Source organism: Cajanus cajan, chromosome 8, assembly GCF_000230855.2.
Source record: "Cajanus cajan strain Asha chromosome 8, NIPB_CcT2T_4, whole genome shotgun sequence".
NCBI classification, from domain to species: domain Eukaryota; kingdom Viridiplantae; phylum Streptophyta; class Magnoliopsida; order Fabales; family Fabaceae; genus Cajanus; species Cajanus cajan.
The window spans coordinates 29,674,393-29,685,892 of NC_138524.1; the positions used below are offsets into that span (position 1 = coordinate 29,674,393).

The 11,500-nt window shown below is 30.3% G+C and overlaps 1 protein-coding gene across 1 annotated transcript; it reads left to right on the plus strand.

Moving 5' to 3' along the window:
• Nucleotides 1–1,457: 1,457 nt before the first annotated feature.
• LOC109793343 (uncharacterized) lies at nt 1,458–9,769 on the plus strand. The gene is made up of 22 exons (XM_020352810.3): nt 1,458–1,784; nt 2,090–2,235; nt 2,805–2,884; nt 3,071–3,157; nt 3,272–3,322; nt 3,410–3,527; nt 3,772–3,828; nt 3,929–3,993; nt 4,217–4,300; nt 4,387–4,437; nt 4,525–4,587; nt 4,805–4,851; nt 5,009–5,078; nt 5,205–5,267; nt 5,882–5,971; nt 6,055–6,093; nt 7,195–7,422; nt 7,510–7,595; nt 7,768–7,816; nt 7,899–7,979; nt 8,082–8,175; nt 9,185–9,769. The coding sequence occupies exons 2-22, from the start codon at nt 2,118–2,120 to the stop codon at nt 9,379–9,381; spliced, it is 1,818 nt and encodes a 605-aa protein (XP_020208399.1). The 5' UTR covers nt 1,458–1,784; nt 2,090–2,117; the 3' UTR covers nt 9,382–9,769.
• The last annotated feature ends 1,731 nt before the right edge of the window (nt 9,770–11,500 follow it).

Here is an 11,500-nt window from a genome sequence, read left to right on the forward strand (position 1 = left end):
TTGAACTAGAAATGACTTGGCAAAACAGTACTTATAACTTTGCTAAAAGTTAGTGAAACTCAATCTGGTTGGATTGAGAACTGGACGTAACCTTGATGGTTGAGGTGAACCAATATAAAACATTGTGTTTTATTGATTACTCTTACTGACCCTTCGTTTGTTGTAGATACTACTTCACGAAATTTAAAATGTGTAAAATTTTAATTTATACTATTCAACTCCTTTTAATATTTATTTTTTCTTCATAGTCTCCAATTGAATTAAAGCAAAACATAACATCAAACACGAAAATTAATCCTTTTTAAAAATATAATAATCAAAATCATAATTTCTAAAATATAGAACTTAAAGTGAAGTTTTAACAAGTACTAACATTTTAACATATGTATATTTATTATATATAATATAATTAAAATTTATAATAAAATATATAAATATTATATTTGAATATATAAATTATATTTAAAATAAGTATACATAAATATTTTTAAACATATAAAATTATATTAATAAATGATTTGTACTATAAAAAAATAATTTTTATTTATTAATAATTTATTTTAAAAATATTAAAATTTAATTAATAAATAATTATAATAAATAAAAGTCGAATTAGGTAAGAGGTTAAAAAAAAATTCCACGAACCCAGCCAAGAAAAATTCCTAGAAATTATAACTTGAATGCGTGAATCAATTACTACAGAATTATTTTAATTCATTAAAAAATGTCCAATTTATATAATTATATAGAGAAATATTTTTTTATAACTTTGATTTTTATTTTTATACAAACCATTTTGTTGTTTTTTTTTTATTTTAATTTTTTAATTTTATAAAAAATTTAAACTTCTCATCTATTTTAGCTATCAAAATTTCACAAATTACATAACCATTTCTTTTAATTAATTTTCATTTTTTGTTTTACCTTTCATAATAAATAACCACTTTTCTGCACAAAGACATCATTTTTTTCTACACAAAATATAGAAGCACAGAAGCACGACAACTCTACTAGTTCAAATAATAAATATACAATTAGCTTAAACATTTTACCCAAGTCATACAGCATTAACACACACGTAGTCTATGATCCAAAACATACACGTAGTCCAAAGCTTTCAGCACATAGTTTTTTGGATGGGAGTTTTTTGAGTTCGTTCCTTGAGTATCTATCGATAATAATAACTAATTTTCTCGTTATGAGGGAGACACCTCAAAAGATAAGATGACTGGTCCCAAAATTTAACACAACTACATACACGAGACAGGATTTAAATCTCTGACCTTATTTAAGCGTGGATCAACCCTTACTACTGAACAACGCTTAGGATTTTTTTTTGGAAGAGAGTTTTATACTTTGTAGCAAATATTGAAAAACTAAAAAACACATTTTAGCTTTTATTATTTAATTATTTAATTTAACATGTTTTGGGTTTAGATAGCTTCCTATATAAGTTGAAAAAGGGGGGAGCGAGCTTCGTTGTTCACCCGCCGCCTGAAACACAAAACGTGAAGAGTGCCTGCGAGAGGGAAAGAAAAAGGGTTAAACACCAAAACGCATTTGGCATCAAACCCACACAAAACTCATAACTCTTCATTCTCTCTCTCACATTCCCTCTTAACACTTCCCCATTCTTCCCTTGATTCAGATTTCAACCCTTCCAATTCCGCTACCAATACCCCATTTTTTCTCTTCCTCTCTTGTGTGCCCCATAACTAAGAAACAAGAAAAAAAAAATAAGCCTTTTTGCTCATAGCATAAGCACCCCCTCATTTTCACGCAAGGTTTTCTCACATACCCATCTTTTATCTCCGTGTAAAGTTTCGTTTTTTATCATTTTTTTCGTCGTTTTTGTTTGGTTCTGCATGTGGGTGTTGTGTGTGCAATGGCACTACCTTACGTGTGTTTTCTCATCTCATTTCCGTTCTCTTGTAATGTTTCTGTTGTTGTTGGTTTCATTGTTTTTGGTGGTTTTATGGACAAGTGGCGGATCTTGTAAACGGTTAATTAATTGACGCTGTGTTTGTGTGTGTCTGACGTTGTTTTGTGTCGTGGTTACTGACATGAGGAGTGTTTGCATGTGGCGTAGGAGAAGCAGCAAAAGAGGGGTTAGAAGAATGAAGTACGTGTTGGTAACAGGTGGTGTTGTGAGTGGACTTGGGAAAGGAGTCACTGCAAGCAGTATTGGGGTGCTCCTTAAAGCCTGTGGCTTTCGGGTTACTTCTATCAAGATTGGTATTTATTTATTTCTCACTTTTTGTTTTCTTAGAACAAAGTAGAAATTAATGGAATGGTTCTGGTGGTTGCATTTGTTGTTTGAAGCATAATGAAATGGAAGCGGACATGATAAAATGCATTTTATTATGTAGTGTTTATTTTTCTCTTCTGATTTGAAGACATGGGGTGGAGTTATTTTCTTATTTTTGTTTTGTTTTGTTTTAAAATGTCCAAATGGAATGGTGATTCTATTTCATTATAAATCATCATGATTATGTTCCATTGTGTGCATGCTTGGGAATTGATTATTTTTTTCTTATGAGTAATAATTGTATTTTTTTTACAGCTCTAACAAAAAATAAGTCATTGTTTATTTAAAATAAGCTGAACATAACCTTGATAATGATAAGATAATGATGAAGGACAATGTGGTATAATGGAAACGACTAGCTTGTGCTTTTGAGATGGTAAATGATGTGAAAGCTTTGACTTTTTTCTTCGTGAAATTAATCTTTTGATGTTATGCAAAATGATGATTTTTGCTTTTAATCATTATAGTTATGTTTTAACTTATCTATCTTTTGCAGATCCCTACCTGAACACTGATGCAGGGACAATGTCTCCTTTTGAGCATGGGGAAGTGTTTGTTTTAGATGATGGCGGTGAGGTAAGTAGATTACTTGGCCCTTTTTTATGATATGATTCAAAGTACTTATTTCTTTGAACTTTGTATTGATTATTTTTTAATAACAGGGCAACAACCATTATCAAATGCACTTTAATCCTTTAATTGGTTTCGTTTATAGTAACAGGGTACCTTTTATTCATGTTTCGTTTTCAATTTTGGTTGAAGGTTGACCTTGATCTTGGAAACTATGAACGTTTCTTGGACCTCAAATTAACACGTGACAATAATATCACAACTGGAAAAATATATCAGGTTTTGCTAAACTCTATTTCATTTTGTTTTTTATGCCTTATATATTTAATTAATTAATTATTCTAGGTGTGTCAATCATTTCTTAATTTTTTTTTTGTTTTGCATTCTTATTAGTCTGTTATTGAAAAGGAGAGAAGAGGAGATTATCTTGGCAAGACTGTGCAGGTATATTTAGTCATTCTGGGTTTTCCAACAAATCTATTTGTTATGGAATAGTGTTTCTTGATTATTTCACCTTTACTGCACTGATAGGTTGTTCCACACATTACTGATGCCATCCAAGAGTGGATAGAGCGTGTAGCACAGATACCAGTTGATGGAAAAGAAGGCCCAGCTGATGTTTGCGTCATTGAGTTGGGTGGAACTATTGGTAAATTAATGTGTTTAGATCAAATTTTTAATTAATCTAGAATTTGATTTTCAATATTATTATAATTTTATTCACTTTTTCTATATTTTAATTGTAAAAATAATGGGTGAGGTCAAACTAGAATTTAAAACTTCAAGTAGTGCTCAAATAGTATTAATTTTTAGAATCACCATGAAAATGCTAGAACCTTTATTATTAATGCTAATTTAAAACAAGTTTTTTATTTTTTATTTTTTTAATGTAGGGGATATTGAGTCCATGCCTTTTATTGAAGCACTTGGCCAATTTTCGTACCGTGTAGGTAATAATCATCATGCTTGAGACCTCATATTCTACTGAATTATACCGACTAATTTCAGCGAAGCAGTCTTGCTTATCTTATTGTTTCCTTCTTTTACCAGGCCCTGGCAACTTCTGTTTAGTTCATGTCAGCCTGGTGCCTGTTCTCAATGTTGTTGGCGAACAGGTATACTACAAGCTGTATGTTAGCAATGAAACATTTTTCTGTATGCTTAATAGAAATGAATGATAAAAAATGTATTTAGACTTATTTGTTAATATAAAGTTGGATTTTTGTTTCTTATTAGATATATGTTTCACCATTAATAAATGGATTGGGACTTTTATTTCATGTTTTCAAAGCCAAATAGACTTATTATCGTTTATTTATTGGATGTTTTAATATGTAGAAAACAAAGCCAACTCAACACAGTGTCCGCCAACTTAGAGGGTTAGGGTTGACCCCAAATCTTCTTGCTTGTCGTAGTTCAAAGGTTTGTTTATTGCTTTTCTACTTTTTCTTTGCATCTTTTTGGTTCCATGTAATAATGATTAAAGATTTTGGTTTTGTCCTTTGCAGGAACTTGCTGATAATGTTAAGGAAAAACTTTCTCAATTTTGTCATGTTCCGGTAATATGATATAAATGTTGATAATTTTCACCTTGCTTATATATTTAGCCTTGCATATATTCTCAAGAGAAACTTTTTCATCTGCAGTCATCAAGCATACTTACTCTCTATGATGTTCCAAATATTTGGCACATTCCTTTGCTGTTAAGAGTAAGTAATTCTGTGGTATTTTATGAATCTTCTTTTTGTGGTAGTCTTTTAGTATTACTGGAACCTTGTTTATGAAGTTTTAAATTGTTTAGCTTGTGTTTTGGACTTTTAGTATCCTTTTGCCTGGACAGTTGAATTGTATTATTTTTCATTAAGTGATGTGATTTCATATAATAACCATTTTTTTTTTCTTTTGAAATTATTCTGTTACCATTAGGACCAGAAGGCGCACGAGGCAATCCTGAAAACATTAAACCTGCGAGGGTTTGTTTGACAAACTCATTCTTGTTTTGGTGTACAGCTATGTCATCCTGATGTGATGATGTAGTGATGTTCTGAGAGTTTATTGTTAGTTATGGTATGACAGTAACATAAAGTGGTTCTGTCATTCCACTAATGGTTATGGTCCTGTTACTTGCAGTGTTGCTGCAGAGCCTAATTTTAAGGATTGGATTGCAACAACAAAAGTATATGAAAAATTTCATGAATCAGTGAGTTTCAATATTTCTGATATATCATCTAAAAAATCTAATATATTTCATCATTATGTGAGTTTCAATATTAAACTCTCTGAATAGTAGCAAGTACTGAGCTCACAACTATTTTGTTCTTGACAGGTTAGAATTGCGATGGTGGGAAAATATACTAACCTTTCAGATGCATATCTTTCTGTATTGAAGGTACATTACTTTCAAATTTATTTTCCATGTTTGGTAGTAATATATAAAATTTCTCATTTATCTTTGGCAAGCTCTGCAACTTGCATTTAGTACTTGAATTTGATATAAAAGGCATAGTTAACTATTTGAAGTATTATTCTCTTGTTCAACACCTATATTAACTTTTATAAGAGCTCAATCAGTGGTTTAACATTTTTGGTGCTGAACTGCTGATTGTTATATCTAGCATAGAGACACATACGATGCAATGAAATGAGTATTCATAGCAATTTTGATGCATGGAAACCTGGATTGAATGCAAATTTCAGGGTGACTTGCAATGGTTGATACTTATTAACATTTTTGAGTAATGTTTAAATTAAATGGTGATGGGTATTTGTTGATAGATTTGAATTTTTTTTCTTTCCATGTATAACAGAATGTAATGTTTGTTGGGAGGATAAGCAAGTCATTATTCCTTAAATTGCATATACATCACATAAGATTGATTTTGATGGCTTTGGGCATGTTTTGAATGTTATTTTCTTGATTCAAATGACTTTCATATGAATCAAACTTTTGAAACCTGTGAACTATGATGTTCCAGAGGCTTATGAACATTGTCTTTTGTGCAGGCACTGTTGCATGCTTCTGTTGCTTGCAACCACAAGCTTGTAGTGGACTGGGTTCCTGCTGAAAATCTTGAAGATGATACCTCTAAAGAGGTAATCTTTCTATCATTCTGCATGTGTTATTTAACTGTTTATTTTTCTTCGTGCCAAATATCTGATGAAAAATTAACTTGCAGGATCCTGATGCGTATAAAGCTGCTTGGGGTCTTCTGAAGGTGTTTTGTTATTCTACTATTTGGACTGTTTTAGATTAAATGCATTTCTTTAGGGGCTGTTAGGTATTAGAAAATGTTTTCTATTTTCATTTTCTAAACATAATTTTCATTTTTAAATTTTTAAATTTAGAAAACATGTTTTGTTTAGTTTCTCATTTTCTAATTTTAGAAAATAAAAATACTAAAAATGTGTTTGGTTTAACTATTTTCAATTATAGATTTATAATATATATCCTCAAAATTAAAATTATTGTATTATTTATTTAAATAAATAAATATAACTATATCTGCCTTACATCTTAAGTCTCACAAACAAAATAAATATAAATATAATTGATATCACTTGTCTTAAAAATAACAATCATAATAATTTTTTTATGCTTTATAATAATTTTTCACATCCAATTAAAATTTAACTAGTATTAACATTTGTATATTTTATTTAACTTCAAACATGCCTTCTTCATAACAATAAAATGTCTTCTTTAACTTTTAAAGACCAGGTTACCTAGAGAAAGTCTTTCACATAAATTTCTGTGGACAGATATACCTGTTTGATTTATTCATTGAATAATCAAAGGTGAAGATTCATTCATGGTAACTTTTGCAATCATTTTTTTTTGTTGAAACTAAAATTATTTTGTAAATTAGATGAGGTGGTTCAATTAAACAGAGGGTCTCATGGACTCTGTGACATAAGCTGGCTGTTGCTACGGTGGTGGGCATGAAGGATCACAAAACTGCATGCTACGCACGGAGCAGTTTTAAGAGGAGAAAACTGAAATTAAATGTGACTATATATACATAAGTTGCCACTACGTTTTCATTATACAGTTTTTTGTTTTCTTTGAAAACATTGAAAACAAATTTTTATTTTCGATTTTGTGCTTCATTTTGAGAACATTTCTTGAGAAAATATTTTCTAAAATCAAACTAAATGTATTTTCACTACAAATTTCATTTTTACTGAAAATGAAAACAGAAAACAGACCATACCAAACAGCCCCTTAATTTTCTGTGTCAATACTTCATTGATTTAATTTTAAAACTTTTGTAATCTAGATTATGTTAAGATGTTCCCTAAGTGAAGTTCTGTTGCAGGGTGCTAATGGGATTCTAGTTCCAGGAGGTTTTGGTGACAGAGGAGTGAAAGGGAAAATTCTTGCTGCTAAGTATGCTCGAGAAAATAGTGTTCCATTTCTGGGCATTTGCTTAGGGATGCAAATTGCTGTCATTGAGTTTTCAAGATCTGTTCTGGGTCTTCATGATGCTAATAGCACAGAATTTGATCCAAAAACCAAAAACCCGTGTGTCATATTTATGCCTGAAGTATATTTCTGTCTACTCATTATGGTAATAGTCTTCCTTGGAAAATTTAGTTTAGAATGTCTGTAACTTTGTATTCTCTGTCAATAGGGTTCAAAGACACATATGGGGGGAACTATGCGTCTTGGTTCAAGGAGAACTTACTTCCACATTTCTGACTGCAAATCGGCCAAGTTGTAAGGATTAACCAATGTCCTCTAGTCTCAAGTTTATGTGAAATATTTTTAATAATCATTGTTCCAACAAGAAAATTCGTTATCACTTGTATACTCAAAGTTTGATTCAAATGCTATCATATTGAACTCCATCAAACATTGATATCACATAATAATTTGGAACTTTAAATAGGTATGGCAATGCAAGGTTTGTTGATGAGCGACATCGGCACCGATACGAGGTAAATTGTGTTTGCATGCAAAAACTTCTTTCATGTAAAAGACTCAACATTGATCATGTACAATAATTTTTATTCTGTACAGGTTAATCCTGACATGATATCACAACTCGAGAATGCTGGTCTATCTTTTGTTGGAAAAGATGAAACTGGGAGGCGCATGGAGGTGTGTCTTTGATTGAAATCCTTATACAGCATGAATCTTGAAATTTCCACAAACTATGTATTTTCCTTTTTAATCATGTGGATGTGAATTCTGCAAATGCAGATAATTGAATTGCCTGGTCATCCTTTCTACATTGGTGCTCAGTTTCATCCTGAGTTTAAGTCAAGACCAGGGAAACCTTCTCCATTATTCTTAGGTATTTTTTCCAGAGTTTCTTCACGACTGTTTTCATATAAACTTGTTTGATGCTTGTTACAATCATGAAATTATTGATGCATTTTTTGGGGAATGAAGTATAATTTCACATTGAAAGTTGTTAATGGTTGTTACTTTTCCTCCATAGCTTATTATGATTATTGTTGATGAACTCATTAATACTTGTTACTTGTTAGTGCTGAACTATATATTGAATTTGATGCATTGATTGAGACTTTTGCTTACTCATCACTATCTAAAGAAATTCATCTTGGGTGCTTGAACTGTGAATCTGCATTTTTGAGTTGCAAGTTCCAGAAATGGTGGAGAGTTTTATCTACAAATTTGGTTCAATGACATTGTCATATACCTATTTTTCGAGAACAAAAAATTGCTCTTTTGTTGAATTTGTTCCAAAATCTTCTATTGGATCACTTTGATTATTTATTACAGGCATGCTTAAGAATTAAAGCCTCTGCTTCATTTCCTCCCCCAACTTTTTCCCCACATTTAGTTCATTATGCATAAGGGATGATAAAACTCTTCATTTGTGATATGCTGTGTTTCTAAGTATTTATGTTTTAGACATCTATACCTGTATCTTTTATGAATACCTAATTTGATGAAATAGCCACTGAATCAAACAAGCTTAGCCTCATTACCTTTCTCACTGAATTTGCAGTTTGAGTAGTAGTTCAATTTGTACAATAAATGTCATGTATTAAAGGGGGGATATTTTAGATAAAATATCATTAAATGATGCAAAAATAATTAAATTTGCTTATAGTTAAGAAAAAAAATGTATGTTTGTTTTTGCTTATAATAGAGAATAGTGGAAGTACATACTAAAATATGATATGTGAAACTCTTAATATTTCTTTGAATAACTTTCTTGTTCTCCATTTAATAGGTTTATTTTATTTATTTATTTATTTAGTAATCTGTTAATTCATTCACATGAGAGCAAGAGTGATTGCAAATAACACTAAATGAGTCCCTCATTGTGTCAGGATTAATAACAGCAGCATGTGAGAAGACAGTTGTGCCAAGCAAAGGGTATCCCAAGATAACAAATGCTGTAATTAGTGCACACTCGCCAATGTTGAAAGCACATAGTGGAAAAGGGTTCAAATCTTCCAATAGTTCCTTAAATGGTGTATATACAAGTACTGCTGCCAATGGGGTGTGTGTGGATGGTAGCTGTTAATCATATCTGGTTTTTTTGCTTACAAATGTGGGTTTGATTTTCTCCAACTAAAGTTTTGTCCACGGTCTAGCTTGTACAGTTTTTAGTGGACTCTTAACTCATAAGGAGACTTGTCACTCCAGCATATGAAGCAAATTTTGAGTTAGCACTTTTATATTTCAAACCATGTAGTAGGCTTGTGGATGTTACTTATTTCAAACCATATTTCAAAGTAATATGGTAGTAGCAGTTTTCATAGGGCACCTTAATTTCCAATCTAGTTTTATTTTGAGTTGTAGTGTTGGATAATCCAGAGGGGTGGTCCTTTGTTTCATGATCTATCATGTTAGTCGTCTGCCCTTTATAGGGAAAGAATAAAAGTGAATACAGTGACGTTTTTAGCATGGTATCTGTTGCATGCACAAAATGTAAATTTATATTTTGAAAATTTTTCAATTTGCACTACTTCGGCTACGTTCATTTTTGGGTTAATTTTAAAAAATTGGTAATCGCATGTGTTCTTGATTTTCACATTAAGAACATTGAGCATAAGTTGCGTTATTAATTTTTGTATTGATAAAACTGAATTGAACAATTATGTTGCATTTAGCTGATGATTTATGATCACATTTTTCGTCTTAATTTAGTTTTTAAGTTTGTTCTATGAGGGATCTTGGATCCCGTGCTTCTAATGGCAGAAATTTAATATAGTTTGGTCTGTCAGCCATGATTCCTTTCAATTAATAATAGGGATTTTTTTTTATAGCACTAAGTTTTGAACTTAAAATTGTATTTTACTTTAATTTTACTATTAAGTGGGTTTTAGTGATTCTTAATAGATGAGTTTTGACTTGGAAAATAATTATGCTAGTCTTGTTCGCATATCACGTCCCTAGATGAATGCCTAAGCTTAATTACTAAATCAAACTCCATTTACGATTCATTTGCAACATTTATGATGAAATAGCTTTTTTGGTCATTTTACTTTGTACAATGTGGTTTTGTACAAAAATAAGAGGGATTTATAACGAAACACGAGTCCTTGCTGTACCTTAAAGTTGAGTGATGATAAACATTATTTAATTTTTGGGTTGAATGAGTGGAAATAAGAAAGATATAGAGAAGAAAAATAAAGGAAGAAAGAAAAAACAAAAAATGTGGCAAATGATTTAATACTGTTTATTTAGGCTTACAAAAAGTTATTAAAACATGTGATTTAGTTCTAAGTGATTCTTATATAAGCAAAAACCGATTTGTGTTTAATAACAATTATTTTTTTTTAAAAAAAATTCATTTCTCTTTAATACTTTTTTTAGAAGCAACTCAAAGTTGCTTAAAAAAACAGTTATGTACTTTTTTTTTCTCCCTCCTGATTACTAAAAAGGATTACCCAAACCTTTAAAATTTTATTAAGTACTTTTTGTTTTCTTAAAAAATTCTTATTAGATTTTTTTAACAAATGGGTTCATAAAGAGAAATAAATAAAGATAACAATTTTGCTAAATATACCTCCATTAATTAATAATATGTCTTTTTTATCTTTTATATATATATATATATATATATTTATTTATTTCCTAAATACTTTTTCTAGAAAGTATTTTCAAAAATAGGGTTTGAAAAATATTGAATTCAAGAATGCAAAAAAAAAAAAAAAACAGGGCTTACAAAATAATTAAAATGAGCTAGTGAGTATCTTAATTGTTAGAAGGAAAAAATAAAAATAGAAAAAGGTAAAAAGAAGGTAGTCGTATGAAGATTGGTTATAAAGAGATAGAAAAGCAGAAGAGAAAAAGAAGAGGAGTATCTATTGAAAAGAAGAGATATATGAATCATTTGCCTAAAGATAAAGAGAAAATGGGGTGAAAGTTGGATGAAAGGGAGAGTGAATATGTAATAAATATTTTCATGAAATTATACATGAGCTTTCTTTTTCAACACTCACTCAATAGTGGGAGCTTTAGGTTAGAATAGTTGGTTGACTCTTATTTAACATGCGTTTTTTTTCCCCCTTGTAATCACTTCTATTGCATGAAAGGAAAAACTATAGTATTCGCAAGAGACGACCCTACCATCATATAATATATAACATATATAAGAAAGAAAAAATTAGTCTTTGATTCGTGACTGCAAGGTTAAT